The 22,126-nt window shown below is 36.8% G+C and overlaps 1 protein-coding gene across 6 annotated transcripts in view; it reads right to left on the bottom strand.

Annotated features, from left to right (window-relative positions):
* Nucleotides 1–22,126, bottom strand: part of ULK4 (unc-51 like kinase 4) — a 591,366-nt gene that overhangs the window by 443,504 nt on the left and 125,736 nt on the right. For all 6 annotated transcript variants that reach the window (XM_077865647.1, XM_077865651.1, XM_077865650.1 and 3 more), the window contains one exon: nucleotides 15,659–15,820. In XM_077865647.1, coding sequence (XP_077721773.1) covers nucleotides 15,659–15,820 — 162 coding nt within the window. The remainder of the gene's footprint in view (nucleotides 1–15,658; nucleotides 15,821–22,126) is intronic.

Genomic DNA, 22,126 nt, shown 5'->3' with positions numbered 1-22,126 from the left:
AACCACTCTGCACTGGACAAAAATGACCAGAAGGAAGAATTCACCACACAAGAAAGAACCAGAAACAGTACTCTCTGCCACAGAGTTACAGAATCTGGATTTCAATACAATGTCAGAAATTCAACTCAGAAGTACAATTATAAAGCTATTGGCGGCCCTGGAAAAAAGCACAAAGGACTCTAGAGGTTTCATTACTGCAGTACTGAAGTCTAATCAGGCCAAAATTAAAAATATACTAAATGAGATGCAATCCAAACTGGATGTTCTAACTGCTAGGGTTAATAAGGTAGAAAAGAGAGTGAATGACATAAAAGACAAGTTGATGGAAAGGAAGGAAGCTGAGGGGAAAAAAAAGAGAAAAACAATTAACAGCCCATGAGGAAAGGCTTAGGGAAATAAATGATAGCTGGAGAAGGAAGAATATATGTCTAATTGGGATTCCAGAAAAGGCTGAGACAAAAAGAGGACCACAAAGTATGTTTGAACAAATCCTAGCTGAGAATTTCCCAAATCTGGGGAAGGAAACAGGCATTCAGATCCAAGAGAAAGAGAGGACCCCCCGAAAAATCAATAAAAACCATTCAACACCTCAACATTTAATAGTGAAACTTGCAAAATTCAAGGATAAAGAGAAAATTCTTAAAGCAGTGTGAGACAAGAGATTCTTAACTTATATGGGGAGAAATAGCAGATTAACAGCAGACCTCTTCACAGAGACCTAGCAGGCCAGAAAGGGCTGGCATAATATATACAGGGTACTAAATGAAAAGAACATGCAGCCAAGAATACTTTATCCAGCGTGGCTGTCATTCAGAATAGAAAGAGAGATAAAGAGCTTCCAGGATACGTAGAAACTGAAAGAATACGTGACCACGAAACCGGCTCTGTATTAAGGGGGCACCCTTAATAGGAAAGGGTGGGAGAGAAAGAAAGAGGGAGCCCAAAGAAACAATCCACAAAAACAGAGACTGAATAGGTAATATTATGACACTAAATTCATATCTTTCAATAGTTACTCTGAACGTGAAAGGGATAAATGATCCCATCAAAAGATGCCAGGTTATCAGACTGGATAAAAAAGCAAGACCCATCTATCCGCTGTCTACAAGGGACTCATTTTAGACCTAAGGACACCTCCAGCTGAAAATGATGGAGTGGAGAGCTATTTACCATTCAAATGGTCCTCAAAAGAGAGCTGGGATAGCAATCCTCATATCAGATAAATTACAGAGTTCATATCAAAGACTGTAGTAAGAGATGACAAGGGACACTACATCATACTTAAAGGGTCTATCCAACAAGAACACCTAAGAATCATAAATATTTATCCCTCTAGGGATCCCTGAGTGGCGCAGCGGTTTAGCGCCTGCCTTTGGCCCAGGGCACGATCCTGGAGACCTGGGATCGAATCCCATGTCGGGCTCCCGGTGCATGGAGCCTGCTTCTCCCTCTGCCTATGTCTCTGCCTCTCTCTCTCTGTGACTATCATAAATAAATAAAAATTAAAAATAAAAAAATTTAAAAAAAAATTTATCCCTCTAACGTAGGAACTGCCAAGTAGATCAATCAATTAATAACCAAAGTAAAGAGAAACTTAATAATACACTAATAGAAAACTTCAACATGGCACTTTCAGCAAATGACAGATCTTCTAAGCACAACATCTCCAAAGAAACAAGGGCCTTAAATGATACACTGGACCAAATAGATTTCACAGATACATACACAACTTTCCATCCAAACGTAACTGAATACACATTCTTCTCAAGTGCACATGGAACTTTCTCCAGAAGAGACCACATACTGGGTCACAAATCAGGTCTCAACCGATACCAAAAGATTGGGATTGTCCCTGCATATGTTCAGACCACAATGCTTTGAAACTAGAACACAATCACAAGAAGAAACTTGGAAGACTCAAACACATGGAGGTTAAAGAGCATCCTACTAAAAGATGAATGGGTCAACCAGGAAATTAGAGAAGAATTAAAGAGATTCATGGAAACTAATGAGGATGAAGATACAACCGTTCAAAATCTTTGGGATAAAGCAAAAGCACTCCTAAGAGGGAAACACTGCAATACAAACCACTCTCAAAAAAACTCAAATACACAAGCTAACCTCACACCTAAAGGAACTGGAGAAAGAACAGCAAGTAAAGCCTACACCAAGCAGAAGAAGAGAGATAAGATTTGAGCAGAACTCAATGAAATAGAGACTAGAAGAACTGTACAACAGATAAAACCAGGAGAGTTCACTCTTTCAAAAAATTAATAAGATAGATAAATCCCTAGCCAGCTTTATTAAAAAGAAAAAGGACTTAATAAAATCACAAATGAAAGAGGAGCAAACACAACCAATACCAAGGAAATACAAACGATTTTAAGAACATATTATGAGCAGCTATCTGCCAACAAATTAGGCAATCTAGAAGAAATGGATGCATTTCTAGAAAGCTACAAATTAACAAAAGTGGAACAGGAAGAAATGAAATACCTAAACAGGCCAATTACCAGTGACGAAATTGAGGCAGTCATCAAAAACTTCCCAAGACACAAAAGTCCAGGGCCAGATGGCTTCCCAGGGGAATTCTATCAAACGTTTAAAGAAGAAATAATACCTATTCTACTAAAACTGTTCTGAAGGATAGAAAGGGATGGAATACTTCCAAACTCGTTTTATGAGGCCAGCATCACCTTAATTCCAAAACCAGACTAAGACCCCACCAAAAGGAGACTTATACACCAATATCCCTGATGAACATGGATGCAGTAATTCTCACCAAGATACTAGTCAATAAAAAATAAATAAATAAATAAAAAAGATACTAGTCAATATCCAACAGTACATGAAGAAGTTTATTCACCATGACCAAGTGAGATTTATCCCCGGGATGCAAGTGTGGTTCAACACTCATAAAACAATCAGCATGATAGATCACATCAACAAAGAGAAAAAAGAAGAACCATATGATCCTCTCAATAGATGCAGAGAAAGCACTTGATGAAATACAGCATCCATTCCTGATTAAAACTCTTCAAACTGTAGGGATAGAGGAACATTCCTCAATATCTTAAAAGCCATTTATGAAAAGTCCACAGCAAATATCATTCTCAATGGGGAAAAACAGAGCCTTTCCCCTAAGATCAGGAACACAATCAGGATGTCCACTCTCTCCACCGCTATTCAACATAGTACTAGAAAGTCCTAGCCTCAGCAATCAGACAACAAAAAGAAACAAAAAGCATTCAAATTGGCAAAGAAGTCAAACTCTACCTCTTTGCATATGACATGATACTGTATATAGAAAACCCAAAAGACTCCACCCCAAGTTTGCCAGAACTCATACAGCAATTCAGCAATGTGGCAGTATACAAAAATCAATGTACAGAAATCAGTGGCATTTCTATGCACTAACAATGACACTGAAGAAAGAGAAGTTAGGGAATCAATCCCATTTACAATTGCTCCCAAAACCATAAGATACCTAGGAATAAACCTAACCAAACAGGTAAAGGACCTATACCCTAAAAACTACAGAAGACTTCTGAAAGAACTTGAGGAAGACACAAAGAGATGGAAAAGCATTCCATGTTCATGGATTGGAATAATAAATATTGTGAAAATATCTATGCTACCCAGAGCAATTTACACATTCAACTCAATCCCTATAAAAATACCATGGACTTTCTTCCCAAGGTTGGAATAATCTTGAGATTTGTATTCAATCAGAGAAGACCTTGAATACCCAGAGGAATTTTGAAAAAGAAAACCAATGCTGGGGTCATCACAATGCCAGATTTCAAGCTGTACTACAAAGCTGTGATCATCAAGACAGTATGGTACTGGCACAAAACAGACAGATCAATAGAATAAAATAAAGAATCCAGACAACTTATGGTCAACTAATATTTGACAGAGCAGGAAAGAATATCCACTAGAAAAAGGACAGTTTCCTCAATAAATGGTGCTGGGGAAATTGGACAGCCATGTGCAGAAGAATGAATCTAGTCCATTCTCTTACACCATACACAAAGATAAACTCAAAATGGATGAAAGATCTAGTTGTGAGACAAGAATCCATCAAAATCCTAGAGGAGAACCAGGCAACACCCTTTCTGAACTTGGCCACAGTAACTTCTTGCAAGATACATCTATGAAGGCAAGGGAAACAAAAGGAAAAATGAACTACTGGGACTTAAGATAAAATGCTTCTGCACAGCAAAATAAACAGTCAAAAAAACTAAAATACAACCTACAGAATGGGAGGAGATATTTGCAAATGACATATCAGATAAAGAACTAGTATCCAAATTCTATAAAGAACTTATCAAACTCAACACCCAAGAAACAAACAATCCAATCATGAAATGGGCAAAAGACATGAACAAAAATTTCTCCAAAGACGACTTACACATGGCCAACAAGCACATGAGAAAATGCTCTGCACCACTTGCCATCAGGGAAATACAAATCAAAACCACAATGAGATACCACCTCACACCAGTGAGAATGGAGAAAATTAACAAGACAGGAAACAATAAATGTTGGAGAGAAACCCTCTTGCACTGTTGGTGGGAGTGCAAACTGGTACAGCCACTCCGGAAAACAGTGTGGAGGTTCTTCAAGAAGTTAAAAATAGAGCTACCCTATGACCCAGCATTTGCACTACTGGGTATTTACCCCAAAGATACAGATGTAATGAAACGCCAGGACACCTGCACCCCAATGTTTACAGCAGCAATGTCCACAATAGCCAAACTGCAGAAGGAGCCACAATGTCCTTCAACAGATGAATGGATAAAGGATGTGGTGTGTATATATGTATATATATACACACACACACAACGGAATATTACTCAGCCATCAGAAACGACAAGTACCCACCACTTGCCTCAACGTGGATGGAACTGGAGGGTATTATGCTGAATGAAATAAGTCTATCAGTGAAGGACAATCATTATATGGTATGGTTTCACTCATACGGGGAATATAAGAAATATTAAAAGGATTATAAGGGAATGGAGGGTAACTGAGTGGGAAAAATTAGAGAGGGAGACAAACCATGAGAGACTCCCAACTCTGGGAAACAAAGGGTTGCAGAAGGGGAGGTGGGTGGGAGGTTGGGGTAATTGGGTGATGGGCACTGAGGAGGGCACTTGATGGATGAGCACTGGGTGTTATACTATATGTTGGCAAATTGAACTTCCAAAACAAAAAAGGAAAAAAAACAGCCAAGATATGGGGGGTGGGGGGACGAAATCTTGCCATTTCCAACAACCTGGATCAAGTCTAAGAATATTATACTAAGTGAAATAAACCAGTCAAAGAAAAACAGTACACAATTTCACTCATATGTGAAATTTAAGTAACAAAATGAATTTTTAAAATAAAGATGAAAAAAATAGACTCAACAATAGAGAACTGATGGTTACCAGAGGGGCAGTAGGTGGGGGGGGAGTGAGGTGAAACAGGTGAAGGGGAGGAAGAATACACTTATAATGAGCACTGAGTAATGTATAGAATTGCTGAATCACTCTATTGTATACCTGAAACTAATAAAACATTGTATGTTAATTGAATGTATACTGGAATTTTTAAAAATTGAATTTAAAAAATCCAGCCAGAAAGCAGAGAACAAGTGTTCACACAAAGACATGAAGATGAAGAGCATGTTTTAAGAAGGGGAAGTTGATGCAATGAAAACACATTTCAGGTGTAGGAGGAAAAACAGAGAGTAGGAAATATGCTGGAGCCACAGTTGGTCTACCAAACCAGGACTTTTGAATTTTATGCCATAAGCAATGGAAAAACCTCAAAAGATTTAAAGCAAAAAAAAAAAAGGGGGGGGGGGTAGGCGGGTATGGGAGATGGTCAAATTCTGTGCATATATAAGAGACTACAAAGAAAGAAAGAGTTTTACAAAAACATTCATTATAGTTAATGTCCTATAACCTCATTCTTTCTGATTTATATTTTTAACATATCTATAACCTTGATCAATAGTTAAACAATCAAACATAAGATGAATTGTAAGGGGCACCTCGGTGGCTCAGTTAAGCATCAGACTATTGATTTTGCATCAGGCCATGATATTGGGGTCATGAGATCGAGCCTGCTGCAGGGCTCCTGGTTCAGTACAATTCTGCTTAAAACGGTCTCTCCCTCTCCTTCTGCCCCTCCTCCCACCTCTCAGCATAAGCATGTACTCAAAAAGAAAAGAAAGAAAAGAAAAGAAAAGAAAAGAAAAGAAAAGAAAAGAAAAGAAAAGAAAAGAAAAGAGAATTGTAAGGAAAGGGGAAAGATAAAGATTTCAAAAAATATTTTCATCTCCTTAAAAATCTCAGGAAAAAAATTAAATATTTTTTTCTATCTCCAAAGATGAACTTCCTTTAAAAGTTATTCCTATCGATAAAATAAGGAAAACAAATGTTGATTGGTATAAACTCAATCTTCTACCAAAATGAACATTTAAAGTACATATATTTACTCAATGCTAAAACTTTAGTTCCAATCCTTATGAAAATGCTGATGTGACCTTATTATAACCCGAAAGGAAAAGATAATGCAACTAGTAACAATGAAAATCTAGAATGACCCTCTCAAATTGCTGTCTCCTGGGGTGGGACCAAAAGGTGAGGGGTAGAGAAAAGACAAGGAAGTCTTCACCCTTTTACATATGTCCTGTTCAAAGTTTTCAAAAAATGCACTTTTATAATAATTTTTAAATTACATTCTGATGCCATGACTATATTACACATTTTTAATTAGGTGGAAATAAATATTTAAAGAAAATTTACATTATTTTTTTTAAGATTTATTTGAGAGAGCAAGCAAGGGGAGGGAGAGGGAATATCAAGCAGACTCTGCTGAGTGTGGAGCCTAACATGGGGCCCAAACCTATAACCCTGAGATCATGATCTGAGCCAAAATCAAGAGTCAGACGCTTCACCAAATGAGCCCATCCAGGCATCCCAGGAAAATTTACATTATTAATAGTGTATATATTTGCTACCATATCCGAAATTACTGAACAAACACACTGAAAACTAAGCATTTGCAAAGCACTACATATACACCCTTCTGCCAAAACAAAGAGTCCCTTTCCTCATGGAACTGATTATCATATGGGATGTATAATCTTGTCTCAATAGTCACTGACAAATGAAAATAGGATCTCAAAGATATATCTGTACCCCCATGCTCACTGCAGCATTATTCACAATAGCCAAGATATGAAAATAACTTAAGAGTCAATCAATGGATGAATTGATAAAGAAGATGTGGTATATATGTTACACATATACATAATGGAATATTATTCAGCCACAAGAGAAAAGGAAACTCAGCTATTTGCAACAACATGGGGTAGTCGACCTTTAAGTCATTATGTTAAGTGGGATAAGACCAAGAAAGACGGATACTATATGATATCTAAGTACTTACATGTGGAATCTAAAAAAGCTAAGCTCATAGAAACAAACTAAAATGGTGGTTCCCAGAGGCTGGGGGGGATGAGGGAGGGAGATGGGTAAATGTTGGTCAAAGCATACAAACTTCCAATTTTATAGTGAATAAGTTCTAAGAATCTAATGCACAGCATGGTGATTATAGTTAATAATATTGCAGTAGATGTTTGAAAGTTGTTGAGAGAATAAATTGTAAATGTTCTCACTACAAAAAAGAAAGTTAAGTATGTGATATGATGCAGAGGTTACCTAACACTGTGGTAGTAATCATTTTGCAATATATACATGTATCAAATCAACATGTAGTACATCTTAAACTTACACAATGTTATATCAATGACATCTCAATAAAGCTAGAAAATATAACAATAATCACTGACTCTGTGTCAAACATACACCAGGGATCTCTATTCATTTAGATAGCCATAGCAGAATGAAATTACAGGAAAAAAAATATTGCTCTATTTTGAATAGAATCCTATTTCAGTCTCTCCTCTCCCTTCCATGGGAGTTACAGTTGGCTAAGTTAGACATGATGATGATGGCTTGGAAACCATGAAAGTAGGATTCTTCAAGTCTAATGCCCAAACTGTATATGTTTCAGTAGAAAAGTAGCAACTAATATCTGAAAATAAGAATATGAAAAATAAATTTACTAAAAACAAAGCTAGCTCTATTCTAGAATGTGAAAGTTTTTAAACCTCATTTATAGTGGATCTAAGAAAATTGCTGTGTATGAAGTCAAACAGAATTATTATTTTAATCCAAAAAATTTTTTTAAAAACAGCATTTTAAACAGAGTCCCTAAAGGTCATGCTTCAATCAGAACTTTTTGAACAGGGATCCCTGGGTGGTGCAGCGGTTTAGCACCTGCCTTTGGCCTAGGGCACGATTCTGGAGACCCAGGATTGAATCCCACGTCAGGCTCCTGGTGCATGGAGCCTGCTTCTCCCTCTGCCTGTGTCTCTGCCTCTCTCTCTGGGTGTGTGACTATCATAAATAAATTTTAAAAATTAAAAAAAAAAGAACTTTTTGAACAAATTAAGGGTTCTTCCAATAGTGACCTCAAGACGCGAAACACTGTCGTTGGCATTTTAACAATTGTTGGGGCAGCTCTCACAGCAAAACTGACTTTCTAACAATATAAAATCCCTACCTGATCATAATGATCGTAATAGGGATATTTCTTGATCAAAGATTTGTCCAGACTACTTCCAAATTTGTTCAAACCAATATGAGGGCAACTGGAGTGTCTCATCTTCAGAATACTGCTCAAAAGCCTAACAGACTTTCCATTTTAAAAAGCTCATGCAGAAAATAACCTTTAACCCACTTCTGGATATCAAACAGTTGAGAGCTTCATGGAGGCTCAAGAGCACATTAGTGGCTTGTATTTTCTGAACCAAAAAAAAAAAAAAAATCAAATCTCAAGTCAGATCTCCAGTGCACTGGTTTTGAAATATTTACTTAATAAAAAAGAGCTTGAAACTACATTTTAAAACTGGGGGGGGAAAAACCCACTTCTAGTCTAAAATTCACTTCAAAATTTGCTTCAAAAAGAACATTGTGTTACCTCCAGAAGTCCTGACGGTCTACATAACAAAAGCAATTTCTAAGAAACAGACTAAGTCAAAATGGAGGACGCATATTTATTAGAAACATGGACAGAATCACCATGGAATAATAACCTTAAAAACCATTTGTATTTTGTCCTTTGAATATTTTTTTTTCATCCTATCAAAATTACCTTGGGAGCTTTTTTAAATTATACACACTCTCATCTGACTCCTGAGACATATTAAAATACATCAGAATAGGGGTTGGGGGGGGTGTAAAGTGGAAGTAGTAGTCAATGTTCCTTGAAAGGCTCCTCGCCAACCCCAGAGGGAACCACAATGTTGCAAAATTCTTCACTTTTTATCCCCTTCATCTCAGCCCATCAGCAATTATGTTTACTCCACTTATCTTCCTCATCGGCACCATCCTACTCAATTTAACTCCACAGGTTTCTCTGGTCCCCCACGATGGTTCATAGAGATTCCTTGTAATCCTAATAATTCTAGTAATCTTTTATTCATCCAGTATATTCCTAAATCAGGTCCACTCCTCCCAAAAACCAATCCATAAGCCATAAAGCCATCACCACATGGGAAGGAGAAATTCACTGTCTTTCACTTCATGCCATGCATTTCCAAAAGCTACAAGGACTAGGGCAATGGTTCTCCCACTTCAGCAGGTATTAGAATCAGCTGGAGGCTTATTAACATGCAGATTACTGAGCCCCTCCCCTAGAGACTCCAATTCAGCAGGTCTAAGTCAAGGGCCAACAACCGGTATGTCTAACAAATTCCCAGGTGCTGCTGATGCTGCTGGGCTGAGGACCACGCTGATACAGGGGAATCTATGGGACCAAGATATGACCAGGAAATCAATGGCAGAGACAGCACAGACCATTACAAACAAAACAAGAAGCAGCTCAGTGCCCCACTCTGAACACCACTCTTTTCCAGGAGAACTCATGCAGAACTTCATCTGGTTAACAGAGACCTGCCAAACACCTACCATGTGTGCTTAGGATGTGAACAAGACAAAGGGCTCCTACCCTCCTAGAACTGACACGAATAGGGAAAACCATGCTTATATACATTATATTAATAGAGCTGTGGTCGTTGCTATGCGCAAAAATACAAAGAGATTTGAGGAGCCAGGGGATGTCACCAGAGGAGGTAACATTTAAACTGATACCTGAAAGATGAAGACTCAGCCATGTGAAAAGAGTATCCAGGCATAGGGAACAATAAGGGGGTAAATCCTGAGGCAGGGAAGTGCTTGCAAATTCTATAAAATGTCAGAACAAAGTGTGGTTGAAATACAAAGAGTGAGACAATGAGCTTTAGGAGACATTATAAAAAAGGTAGGCAGGTGCCAAACCACCTGAGATCTTGAAGGCTGTGATAAGAATTCCCATCTTTATCACCAAATAGGCACATTAACCTCTGGTACACATTCCTGAGAGAAGAATTTGGAAAAAGAAAAAAAGGAAGTTCAGCTCTGTAAGGCATGCTAGGGAGGAAGCAATTGTCATTCCCTGCTAGGAATTTGCATCAAGTGTCTTCAGAATGCCTATTTTCAGTTTCTGCCACCTCAATCTTTAATAAATCCTCATGTAAACCTGTTTACAAGACAGAAACAATTTTCTTAAGATTACATTAGAATAACTTTATTTTAGGATCCCAACAATGATTTCATACTTTTACATAATAAAATATATGTAATATATTTATATTTTATATAATAAAAATGATCACCCTACCTTTTTATTATTTATTTTTATTTACTATTTTTTTCCTCATCTCCCCAATAATGAGGGATGTTAAATGTTATTAAACTACTCATGATCCCCCCCCCCATTCATAATGTGGGACAGAAAGATCCCTCTCTCTCAATCTTTGCAGGAAAAATTCTAACTTGTAATCAAAGACCTGGCTTCAAACAGAGAAAGAGAGAGATGAAAAAATATAGTCTTGGGGGGATCCCTGACTATCCCCCTTGCGGGCTCAGTGGTTTGGCACCTGCCTTTGGCCCAAGGCATGATCCTGGAGTCCCGGGATCAAGTGCCACATCGGGCTCCCTGCGTGGAGCCTGCTTCTCCCTCTGCCTGTGTCTCTGACTGTCTCTCATGAATAAATAAAATCTTTATATGTATATATATAGTGTCTTGGTTTTAAAGGAGTTTGTAACCAATAAGGATTTATAGTATAATACGCTAATACAACTGATTTACTAAGCAAAAGGTGCTAAATGCATTAAATAATATTGCACTGAAAGTAAAAAGTGCTCACCAATTCCTAGACAGTGGAGGTAGAAACATAGCAGAGAGAGGTAAGACAGACCTGAAAGACACTCAGGAATGAGCCTCCCAAGACAGGTTAAGTACCTGAGTGTGAACAGTGAGGTGGGAGAAGTTAAGGGAAGAGAATGTATAAAAAAGAATACCTAACCCTTCATTTTTCTTAATCCATCTCCTCTCACCTTCCCTTCTCCCAAGGTCAATATGTCTGCATTTGAGGAAAGGGGGCATTGGGGAGAGGAGGAACTAAGCACAGGGGTGAAGGAGGAAGAGTGGCAATGGCAAGGAAGACAGAGGATGACATAGCAGAGGTGGCCAGAGTTGACAGAGTCTGTTACAAAGAAGTAAGTTTGACTGACTAAACAAATCAGTAGAAGTATGGAGAGTAATGGGAACCAGGTCTGTCTCTACCTGAGAAGGGATTTACAAACATGGGAAGTGGGAAGGCTTGAAAGAATCTTAAGGTATTGAATTAAAATTGGAAGTACTGGGATCCCTGGGTGGTGCAGAGGTTTGGCACCTGCCTTTGGCCCAGGGCGCGATCCTGGAGACCCGGGATCGAATTCCACGTCGGGCTCCCAGTGCATGGAGCCTGCTTCTCCCTCTGCCTATGTCTCTGCCTCTCTCTATATATATATGACTATCATAAATAAATAAAAATTAAAAAAAAATAAAAATAAAAAAAATAAAATTGGAAGTATTGATATGAATGCATGAATTTTGTTCCAAATATGTATAATATATATAAAAGCAATTATAAATGTATGTGTATGAATGGATATATTTTTTTCTAACTCTGAATATTAAGAAGGCCTAGAAACAATGATGCCTCATAGCAATAAGCACAAAGAATGTCCAGATCTTGGCTTCTAAATACCAAAGGTTCCCCAGAGAAATGATTGGTTCCAGAGCTGGCAGAGAAAAAGCACAAAATAACCCAGAACACCCATGTGCTGTCAGAAAATAATGAAATGCTCAAACATGATAGAGATAGGTCCACAGAACACAGAAGCTAGCTTGAAGGGACCACATTGGATAAATCTAGGATGACTTTGGCATCCCAACAAAGAAGGATATTGGCAGTAATATCAAATTATGACCCATTGCACAAAGTAATTATTCATCAAAGTAATGATATAAATACACATATACAAATGGGAGAAGGGAAAGAGCTTCCTTACAATAGAATACCAAGCAATACCAAAGGCCTATTTTTCCACAACTCATGAGGTATATAATAAGAATGGTTGTGGGGGCGCCTGGGTGGCTCAGTCAGTTAAGCATCTGCTTTTGGCTCAAGTCATGACCTCGTGGTCCTGAGACTGAACTCTGCATCTGGCTCCTCATTCAGTGAAGGAGTCTGCTTCTCCATCTGCCTTACACTGCCCCCCACCTCCACTTGTGCTCACTCTCTCAAATAAACAAAATCTTTTAAAAAAGAAAAAAGAGAGGTGTTTGAATGGCTCAGTCAGTTTAGTGTCTGCCTTCCACACAGGTCATGATCTCAGGATCCTGGGATGGAGTCCCACATCTGGCTCCCTACTCAACAGAGTCTGCTTTTCCTTCTCCTCCCACCCCCCACCACTCATGCATGCTCTCACTCTGTTTCTCTCTCTCTCTCAAATAAATGAATTATTTTTTTTAATGTTTTTTACATTTTTAAAGGGGGCAGTAGAGAACGAAACAAAAAAGATGTGCAACAGAAACTACACATGGTCTACAAGGCCCCAGATGTTTATAACCTGGGCCTTTATAGCAAACATTTACCAACCTCTGATAGAGAAGGAATAATAAAAATAGATTATCCTCCTATGGCTACCATCACAGACTGGTTACAGGCAGGAGTCCTCAAAGGTGCTAAGAAAATCTCATGAGAAAGCACCAGACAGACTCCCTACAAAATAAAAGATCTACATTCTTTAAAATTGTAAAGGACATGAACTACACAGGAAGACTGAGGAACTATTTCATAATGGAAGGAAACTAAAGAAATAGAAAAACGATCTAGAACATATGATACTGAATGGGATTTTGGAGCAAAAAAAGGAGAGACTTTTTTGGGACAATGGGCAAAATTTCAGTAAAAAATGAATGATTCAGGTAAATGCTAAGAACAAAATATAAAAACCCCAAGATGAAAGGGTAAAGCTTAATGCTAGGTGAAGCAAGGGATAAAAGGTACACAACTTTGGTGGGAACTGGAAAAAAAACTTTGCCAAGGAAAGAAATCATGTTTGAATATAAAGATAAAAATAACATAAACCCAATTAAAACAAGACAGATTTTTTTAAAGGCCCAGCATTAAAATGGATGTTCTTTAAATTTTTTAAATTCAATTTAATTAATATGCACTGTATTATTAGTTTCAGAGGTAGAATTTAGTAATTCATCAGTTGCAGAGAATACCCAGTGCTCATTACATTAAGTGCCTCCTAATGTCCATCACCCAGTTACCCCCACCCACCTCCCCTCTCCCATCCCCTCCAACAACCCTCAGTTTGTTTCCTATAGTTAAGAGTCTCTGATGGTTTGTCTTCCTGTTTTTATCTTATTTTATTTTTCATTTCCTTCCTCTATTTTCACCTGTTTTGTTTCTTAAATTCCACATATGAGTGAAATCAGATGGTATTTGTCTTTCTCTGACTTACTTCACTTAGCATAATACCCTCTAGTTCCAACCACATCATTGCAAATGGCAAGATTTTATTCTTTTTGATGGCTGAGTAATATTCCATTATATATAGACAAGATGTGGTATAAAATGGATATTCTAAGATAGAATTCCAAGATTCCTTGAGAACAGTCACTGGTATACTTTGTAACTCTTCCAGACAGTCTTTCTGGAATTACTAACACCATAATTAGGGGGTTTTTTGGCCACTTTGAAATCATGTGGCTCCAGAAGCATTTGTGTGTGTGTGTGTGTGTGTGTGCGTGTATGTGACAGAGACAGAGACAGATGTTACATATCCTTTGCTTCATGATATTCAGCGAGCAGAATGGTTAGCACTTGATCTTCAAAATTACATAGCTAAATTTAAGATAAGAAGGGTGCCTGGGTCGCTCAGAGGTTAAGCATCTGCCTTTGGCTCAGGTTATGATCCCAGGGTCCTAGGATCGAGGCCTGCATCAGGCTCCCCGGCAGGAAGCCTGCTTTTCCCTCTGCCTGTGTCTCTGCCTCTCTCTCCCTGTGTCTCTCATGAATAAATAAATAAAATCTTTTAAAAAAAAGTGGAAAATATCAATAAATATCCCCAGGATTTAGCAATATGAAAGTCAGTGAAGATCTGAGCAAGATCATCTCCAGTATCATTTTAGGACAGATACTACACTAGGTTAAAGAGAAAATAGACCAGAAAGGAGTAACAGCTGGTGACAATAACTCTTTAAAGAAGTATGGCTGTGAAGAGGGATGTACAGCCCAGACACCCTTTGATATGGTTGCATGTGTGCTTTTCTTTTTTTTAATGAGGTAAAGAATACTTGAATGCTAATTAGCAGGATCTAGTAGAGAAAGGGTTAAAGATTCAGGAAAAAGCAAAAGTAACCATTTGAGTTAGATTCCCAAGAAGAGAACAGAAAGAAGATGTGAAGAAACATGGAGAGGTTTGTCTCTGCCAGAAGGGACAGTTCATCAACTGTAACAGGAAAATGAAGGTTGGAGGTTTAAGGAAAGAGAATGAAGGACAAGGGAGAAGCACAAGAATGATCAAGCAAAAGAAAGACAGCAAGGCTGCCATATAATGTTGAGTACAGAGGAGACTAGTGATCAAAAAGACCATTTTAATAAATCATATGAGTAAGGGTTGTATTTGTTCAACAGAGTATTAAATGGATACAAACCATGTTAACACATCTTCATACATAATTATCTTTTACACCAAGTCACTATAACCATGTGAGCAAAGTAGTAGACAGCCAATCAAAATACAAAAGCTGCAAAACCACAGATGCCTGAACATAACGTGAATTCACTTTATAATTAATTCATGATAAGTGTATTTAGCATAAAATCTGAAAGAAGGAGCTAAAAGAAAAAGTCAGGCAACACTAAACATAAACCAAACCAAATGCTGTACCCTACCCACGAGCACAGCTTTCCACTATCAATTCCCAATCATTTCTGAAATGATATGTATGGTCCCATAAGATCCTACCACAATTTCCCACAATCCCAAGGTTTACCAGTCCCAGTTTTGAAAATTTTGCCTTAAAATTATTGTTCTCACCATTTCTGTGTCCTACTTATCCAATGAAATTTACTCTATTTCCAGGACAGTTCTTCAAACTTGGTGTTTAAATATACCCAGCTATGTTCCCAAAAGATGCTCCATCTTACCGAGATTGCTGTTATCCTGAGAGAATCAATAGTGGAATGTCTGAATAGGTACCATAAAACGGGTCCAATTTCTCCTGTAATAAAGCCCTGAGCCTGAGCAGAAAAGGTAGTGCAGACGTTTTCAATAATCTTTGCTGCCATGTGATTCACAACACGCTCTTCCTAGAGAAAGGGAGAAGAGTAAAAGGTAGTTATTTAATAGGAGAAATACATACATATAACCAGTGAAAATAAAGGCCTGATACCAAGAGTATACCATCTGCCCCTGTGTGCATTAGGTAATTAGGAGGTGTGATCATTCTTTCAGGCCATTATGAAATTATGACAATTTAATCACTAAATCAGTTTAATCTTTTAATCGCTAAAACTTAGCATAACATAATCTTAATATATTTTAATAAAAATAAAATGACAGACTCTAGAAAATAGTATGGAGGTTCCTCAGAAAGTTAAAAACAGAACTACACTACAGAGTGTCTGGGTGGCTCAGCTGGTTATGTGCCTGCCTTCAGCTCAGGGCATGATCTCAGGGTCCTGGGATCAAGTCCCACCTCAGGTTCCCTGCTAATTGAGGAATATGCTTCTCTCTCTCTCCCTCTGCCCTTCCCCTCTCTCATGCTTGCTCTCTCTCAAATTAATAAAATCTTAAAAAAAAAAAAAAAAACCTATTCTATGATCTAGCAATTACACTACTAAGTATTTACCTAAAGGATACAAAATACTGATTTGAAGGGACAGCATTATCTATAACAGCCAAATTATGGAAAGAGCTCAAATGTTCATCGACTGATGAATGCATAAAGATGTAGTATACACACATACACAAGGAATATTAATCAGCCATCAAAAAGAATGAAATCTTGCCATTTGCAATGACAGGTATTATGCTTAAGATAATAAAAGAAATAAATAAAATAGTAAAATAAGTCAGAGAAAGACAATTATATGATTTCACTCATGGAATTTAAGGACTGAAACAGAAGAACATGGGGAGGAAAAAGAAGGCAAACCATAAAAAAAAAGCTCTTAGAACAAATTGAGGTTAACTGGAGGAGAGCTGGGGGGATGGGTTATATGGATGATCGATATTAAGGAAAGCACTTGTGATAAGCACTAGATGTTACATGTAATGACTCACTAAATTCCATACTTGAAACACACTGTATATTAACCAACTGGAATTTGTATAAAAACTGGAAAAAGAAAAATAAACTTAAAAAATTAAAGGGATGAAATAATCTGAAAAATATGTAGTAAGAACATAAAAATGGAAGAGGATTTTAAAATCAAAAGGAGCAAGAAGAACAATCCTTAGGAATCACTCAGGGCTGGGAATAATTAGCATGCCAATCAGCCAAACACCACCTAAATTACAAGGCAATGTCCCAAGAAAGGTATTACCTGAGCAGCATCACCAAATTAACACTAAAGGTTGTTCTGGATTGTCCTAACCATGCTTAAAAGATAGCCTCAAAAAAGATCAAACTGTTTCCACATAACTTAAGTGAGTTCAAGAAAAAATACAAAAGTACTTAAAGGAATGTGAATTTTTGAGAAATTTATAAATTAAAAAAAAATTTTTAAGTAGGCTCCAATGTGGGCTTGAATTCATGACCCTGAGATCAAGAGTCACATGCTCCTCCAACTGAGCCAGCCAGGCACCCTCAAAATAAAAAAAAAAAAAAAAAAAAAAAAACTCTAGCACAAAACAATATAAAAAGCACAATGTCTGGCATCCATTTAATGTTGCCACACATACAAAGCAGCAGAAAAATAATGGCTCCTAAAAGGAAAATTCCGTCAGTAGAAATGACACATAGAAGGTGGACTTAGAAAAAAATATATTAAAATGGCTACTATAAATATTGTCTATACACTAAGAAGGAAGAAGCAAGCATAAGTACAATAAAAAGTGATATAGAAGATATAAAAATGGCTCAAATCAAAAGGCTAGAGATTACAGAGTGTTATATGAAAAATACATTGAGTTGACAGATTAGATTCTGGAGACTTCATAATTACTGAACTTTAAGACATAGCAATTAGCAATAAAATAAACACGGGAAGACTGGTGGGGGGACAGAATAGGGCATCAAAGCATCAGTGAACTATAGGGAAACTTCAAACAACTTAGTGTATACACAATGAAATCCCAAAGGTGGTGGGGCGGGGGGCAGTGGAAGGTTGAAATATTGACTGAAAATTTTTAAATTCATAAAAACTAGTAATTCTCAAGAAATTCAATGAACCTCAAATGGAAAGGAACCAAGCAAAAAAAGAAAGAAATCAATCAATCAATCACACTAAGGCACATCATAAACTGTTAAAAGCCAGTACTAATGAGAAACATTTAAAAGCAGCTAGAGTAAGAAGACATTATGTAGAGGGGAACAAAGATAAGGATGACAAGAAACTTCTCATCAGAAATGATGCAAGCCAGAAGACAATGGAGCAATACCTTTAAAGTATTAAAAGGAAAAAAAAAAAAAAAGACTGGGAACTCTCAATCTACAAATGTATATCCAACAATAATACTTTTCAAAAGCAAAGATTAAGGTGGGGAAAATAGGGAGACGTTTGTGATGGGTACAAACTTTCAGTTATAAAATAAATAAAATTGGAGGATCTAATGTAAAATATTGTAACTAGACTTGATAACACTGTACTGTACAATTGAAATTTGCTTAAAGAGTAGAATATGAATGTTCTCATCCAAAAAAGAGGAGAGAGGTAAATACGTGAGGTGATTGATGTTTTAGTTAACTTAGCAAGGAAATCCTTTCACACTGTATGTATGTGTGTACACAAACACATTAAAATATCACTTTGTATATTTAATTATCTTACAATTTTGTGAATCATACATCAATAAAAATGAAAAACAAAACAGAACAACAGGGGAGCCTGGGTGGCTCAGTCAGTTAAGTGTCTGACCTTTGGCTCAGGTCATGATCTCAGAATGCTAGGATCAAGACCAGAGTCAGACTCCCTGCTCAGTGGGGAGTCTGCTTCTCCCTCTCCCTTTGCCGCTCACCCCACCCCACCGCACCCCTGCTCATGCATGTACTCTCTCTCTCTCAAATAAAAAATAAAATCTTAAAAAAAAAAAACACATAGAAGTACATTGTGCAATAATAATAGAATGTCTAGAAAAGCAGTACTAGATGTATTGGGTGTATATGTTTGTATATCATTATACACAGTAAGTTCTGATATAAGGTTCTTATAAAAGTTCTCCTATATTATGTATAAATCTATATGCCATTACCTGAAGGTCAACTGTGATAAGTTAGAGGTATATATTGTAAAAAAAAAAAAAAAAAAAAAAAGCATAATAACTCAATAAAAGATATACAATGGAATCATTTAAAAGTCAATTAATTTGAAAAAAAGAAAAAGGAAACAAAGCAATGGGTGAACACAAATTACAAGATGGTAGTTTAAACCTATTCAACAATCACACTAAATATAAAAGCCTAAACATACTAATGAAAAGGTAGAGATTCTCAGATTTTTAGAAAACAGGACTCGCATACAGACTATCTACAGGAAATCCCTGTATAAATAAATTCACAGGTTAAAAGAATGGAAAATATGTATCACACTAATGTAATCAAAAGAAAGCCAGAGTGGCTATATGTCTTCAGGAAAGTAGATTCCAGAGCAAAAAGTATCTCCAAAGGTAAAGGTCACTTCACAGTCATTCAAACAGAAGATATAACAATCCTATTTATGCCTCTTAACAACAGAACTTCAAAATATCTAAAGCAAAAATTAATAAAACTGAGAGAATAAACAGACAAATTCACAATTTTAGCTAGGAAATTCAATATTTTTTCTCAGGAAGTGACAGGACAAGTAGCCAGAAAGTTAGTAAGAATATAAGAAAAGGTAAAACCATCAACCAACTTTGATACTGATAGAACATTCTTGTCAACAAAAGCAAAATAAATGTCTTTTTCAAGATCACACAAACCATTACTATGTTAGACTATATTCTGAATCCTAAAACAGCCCAGGAAACTCCATATTCACAAATTAATTTGAGATGAGTCACAGACTTAAACGCAAAAGCTAAAATAAAAAAGCTTCTAGACAAGATCATAAAGAACATCTTGGCTATTTTGAGGTAGGCAAAGCTTTCTTAGGAAAAAGAGCACTAAGCATAAAGGAAAAAATCGGTAAAGTAACCCCCATAAAAATTGTAAATTTCTGCTCATAATGACACAATTATGCCTCATAGTGTCTACATTGGGAAAAAATATTTGAAATACATACACACTAAATACCTGAGCAGTTTATATAAGTTATATGTCAGTTGAAATATTGAAAACTACATTAAAAATTATGTGAATATATCCCATGTCTGTTTAACAAGAAAATATAGAAATATAAATATATAAGTAAAGGAAGGTCATAAAGATACAACACTTGTTAATAGTCAGTATAGTAGGTGTTGAGTTATGAGGAGTGAGGTCCACTAATTCTACTTCAGACATTTTTACATTATTTGCATTGTTAAAATACACATTACTTTTTCAATCAAAAAGTTATGTATTTTTCATGAAAATGTAAAAAAAAAATAAGAAGCTGAGTTAGACCTAGGTTCAAGCCATTGTTTTACATTCTATTAGCTATATATCCTTGGCATTTTTCACCTCCGTGCTTCAGTTTTATCACCTATAAAAACAATAAAACACAAGGCAGTTTGGAAATTAAATAACATACGTGGACACTTAACCTAGGTCATAAAAAGTAGTATTTTTAAGTAGTAAATTTTTTATGTTAGCTTTTCTTCCTATTATTAATATCATAAAGTATGAATTGTAAGGCTGCTAGAAAAAAACAGTTTTAAAGATACCTGAACTTCTTCAATGCTTCCTCCCCATTCCTGATGTTTCCTACTATGTGGCAAGATTAATATAATCTTTTCATCCTCTCTCTGTTCCTTTATCCATTCTACCCAAGAGAAAATAAAATGCTCCATCTAGTTGGCAAATTTGAAAAGAATAAACTGAGCATGCCTAACTGCTCAGCTCACCTCCTGCCCCTTTCTCTTTGAGCCCAGGCACAACCAACCATATTTCCCCATCTTAAGTCTTACCTAGATGGGTACTCCACTTGAGAGCACAGTCATACCTGGGTGGTACAAAGATTCATTAATGTGGGAGTGCAAAATAAGGAAGTCTACTTGCCCACAAATATTAAGCTATGCCCTCCATCCTCCCTAGCTCTCAGTACATACACATATGACATTTTTGTCCCATATGCCTTGTTCTGTGTCTTCTCATTAGGTTCTGAACCTTTGGCCTGCATATAGGGCAGTGGGGAGTGCAATTTGAGAGGGGGAAGGACCTTTTCAAATACCTTAACATATGCTTTACATCACAACTGTCTGTCAATTCCTAGAGAACTCATTCCCAGTACTGGAAAACCACGACTACTTTAGCACACAGGTTGGAAGGGAGCCATGTGTCATCCCCGTGCTCTATAAACTCAGTGAGGCTGTCAGGCCAATTCAACTTGCTACTACCTGAAATGAGCTATCCTAGTCCCTCTGAAATCCCCTGTGGGACACGATACAAGCAATAAGATTGGTGCTATTTTCCACTTAATTAACTCTTTGGAAGGGATAACTGGACTGAACTAATACTGTCACTTAAATCAAAGACCTATTTCATCATATTATGAGGATAAAAGCTATGATGATTAGTAAATTATCCTGTGAAAATAAGCCTATGATGATTAGGCTATCAATGAAGAGTTATACGATTTTTTTTAACAGTGTTAAGTAATTCTAATGTGTTGTGGATAGATTTAACAAAAAAGTTTTGCTGCCAATGTTAGCCTATGTGCCAACTTTTCAAAAAGAAAAGTACCAAAATTAACATCTAAAATATTGACATTATTTTCACATGTGTTGATTTAGTAAAACTATAATCTTTCTTCTAAAGATCTCAAGGTACCTGGAGTTTGTCTGGTTTACTGTTTCAGTAACTCATTCAACCAAGAAAATGGATTTCTCTTTCTTTAAATATAGTAGGCTAGATATCTAGACAACTCTCTCCCTCTAAAAGCAACTAAAAATGCTAGATACAAAATAAGAAAATAAACAAACCTTAAAAGTATCAATGAACTAGCACCAAATTCTTAGGCCAGTGACTGTCAGGCAAGAATCCTCAGAGGTACCCAGAGCTCTTAAGCTGATGTTCACCCTGAGAGCATTTGTCCAACAAAATGAACAAAAGGAATATGAGGGAAGATGAGAGCCCACACATATTGGAAGTTAGATGAAGACCCAGCTCCAATTAAAGCCAGAGCTTCCGGTGCCTACAACCAAGTATAATAGAGATGAACAAAAAGTAATTCTCCCATCTCCCTGACTCCTCATTGATCTGAGTTGGGAGATGAAGGTGTGTGTTAGGAAGAGGAGATTACAGGAGGGGAAGCAAAAGGTATAAGTAGTCC

This window comes from Canis aureus, chromosome 22 (genome assembly GCF_053574225.1).
Source record: "Canis aureus isolate CA01 chromosome 22, VMU_Caureus_v.1.0, whole genome shotgun sequence".
Lineage (NCBI taxonomy): Eukaryota > Metazoa > Chordata > Mammalia > Carnivora > Canidae > Canis > Canis aureus.
The sequence above is the reverse complement of the archived record's forward strand: the minus strand, read 5'-3'. Positions and strand labels throughout refer to the sequence as shown.